The sequence below is a fragment of the Triticum aestivum genome, unplaced genomic scaffold (genome assembly GCF_018294505.1).
Source record: "Triticum aestivum cultivar Chinese Spring unplaced genomic scaffold, IWGSC CS RefSeq v2.1 scaffold70960, whole genome shotgun sequence".
NCBI lineage: Eukaryota > Viridiplantae > Streptophyta > Magnoliopsida > Poales > Poaceae > Triticum > Triticum aestivum.
This window is the reverse complement of record NW_025252393.1, coordinates 1-2,049: the sequence shown is the minus strand read 5'-3', so window position 1 is coordinate 2,049 and position 2,049 is coordinate 1. Positions and strand designations below refer to the sequence as shown.

The 2,049-nt window shown below is 40.5% G+C and overlaps 1 protein-coding gene across 1 annotated transcript; it reads right to left on the bottom strand.

Annotated features, from left to right (window-relative positions):
- On the bottom strand, positions 1 to 2,043 carry LOC123177434 (protein argonaute MEL1; the record flags this gene model as incomplete). Its single annotated transcript, XM_044591180.1, is given in 8 exon segments — positions 1 to 33; positions 417 to 488; positions 574 to 681; positions 857 to 973; positions 1,050 to 1,188; positions 1,556 to 1,662; positions 1,770 to 1,879; positions 1,972 to 2,043. Coding segments are annotated over 8 exon segments (708 nt in total), but the record flags the coding sequence as incomplete, so codon positions are not given.
- Positions 2,044 to 2,049: the final 6 nt, after the last annotated feature.

The window sequence follows — 2,049 nt, the reverse complement described above, 5'->3', positions numbered from 1 at the left end:
CCAGTTGTCTATGATTCCTCCATTGATCATTTTCTGCAGTAAAAAAACTCAAATGAGACCTATCATTTGTACCATCATGGATATACTACATACAAAATAATGAGCCAAGTCGCAAACAAGCTCAACTGTTTCTCAATTTAAGTAACTAGTGTGAAAACTACATGATCAATAAAGTGTCAAGCAAAATAATTTGAGTTGCTACATACTCCTCTGTAAACTAATATAAGAGCGTTTAGATCACTACTTTAGTATTCTAAACGCTCTTATATTAGTTTAAGGAGGGAGTACAAAATGATGACCTGTCCAATACATTTAGAACAACCAAAGAAGAAATTCAACAAGTTCTCCCACTCCTTGTTCCAAGAAGAAGTAATGCTTAGTAAAATTGGGAGTGAAGACACTGAACAGGGAAATACCTTGTTAATCATGCTCCACTGTCCAACACTTGGCGCACAAGTTTTCTCCTTTCCAGAATCATGATATCTCAACTGAAACACATACGAAGGATGTGATTACTACAAATCCTTCCAGTTAAGTAACTCAGAGAAAGGGGAAAAAATGCAGCATCCTTACCATGGGGGGAGGCAGCACACGGGCTGGAACAGAGACCAGGTCACTGCAGACGTTGATACCGAACTCCTGAGCAAACTTGTCCTCAGCATACTTGTTGTGCAGAACCATCTACAGTGCGAAAAAGAGTGTTATGAGAAAGACTGCACATTACAGGCAAACATGACATACATGCCTTGAAAAGGACATTCATAACTACATGAGTTACAACAGATTGGAATGAACTACCACATGTGAGAAGATATGGGCAGGTATTTACAGAATGCAGTTGACAACACGTACATACCTCACGAATGCTTTGCTCCCTCTGCTGGGGACGTTGACAGGTAGCTCTAAGTATGTTGGTGACCTGCTTGTCATTCAGTTTCTTAGAGTACCTTTGCCCTTCAACAATCTTGCACGCCTACAACCAATTTGTGGAGAACCATGAGCAAACAATGTATAATTCAAATATGACGAAGCAGGCATGGACACAATACCTCCATAGGCAGATACACAGGCCGAGCATCACTTCCAGACTGCAAGCAGGGCCAAGAAGTATACTGCAGGTTGTATTTGTATCTTTGCATGAAGTACTGAACAACTGACATTCTTGTTCCTCTCTCATCAACAGGAAATCTAACAACAAACAAAACAACACGAGTAGAGTGCTATTAGAAAGGGCATAATAATCATGGATAGATGCTAAAAAGTTAACTGTGGTCTAAACATTCATAAGGAAAACTGTGAACAGGAAACAATTTGGCACAAACAGATATTTGCTATGCTGCAGAAATCAAATGCATATGCCACAGGAAGAATGTTGTAAACAAAAGTAATCCCCTAACCAGTTCCTGACACGCCAACATCAATGAAGGAGCAATAAGCCAAAAAATGTACAACTACACATCTTTCTATTATTCCAGCAACCCTGATTAGTTGCACCAGAACATAGAGATAAAAGACATAATGGTTAATATTATAGCATTTGAGGGAAGTTATTTACATGAGCTGGCTCATGGGAACAGGAGTAATCCCTGTTATCTTGTATCTTCTGATTTGGTCTTCCTGGTGGTTTGTTTCGACACGCACCCCACGGAGTGCTTTCTTTATCTGCATATAGTGCATACTAACAGATTAGTCAACTATTTCAAGCCAATAACATGGTGCAATCTACATAACATGGATTCTGAAACTAGGTTAGCATAGATGAATAGTACCTTAACACGGTCCCTGTCTGTCAGAGGCCGCGAGGCATCACGTAAGTTGAGGAACTCTAGCACAAACTGGACCACTGTCACAGGCTTGAAGAAGGATGTTGCAGATATATCTGAAAAATGAAGAGCAGATCATCAGATAAACAAGGCTAGGACACACTGCAATCGGATAACAGTAACAGCAACAGACAACGGAGGGGAGTACCTATATTGAGTGACAGCCCCATCTGGGTTGGACGTAAGCTCTGGTAGTAACCTCTCCAGCACTCTAATCCTTCACCAA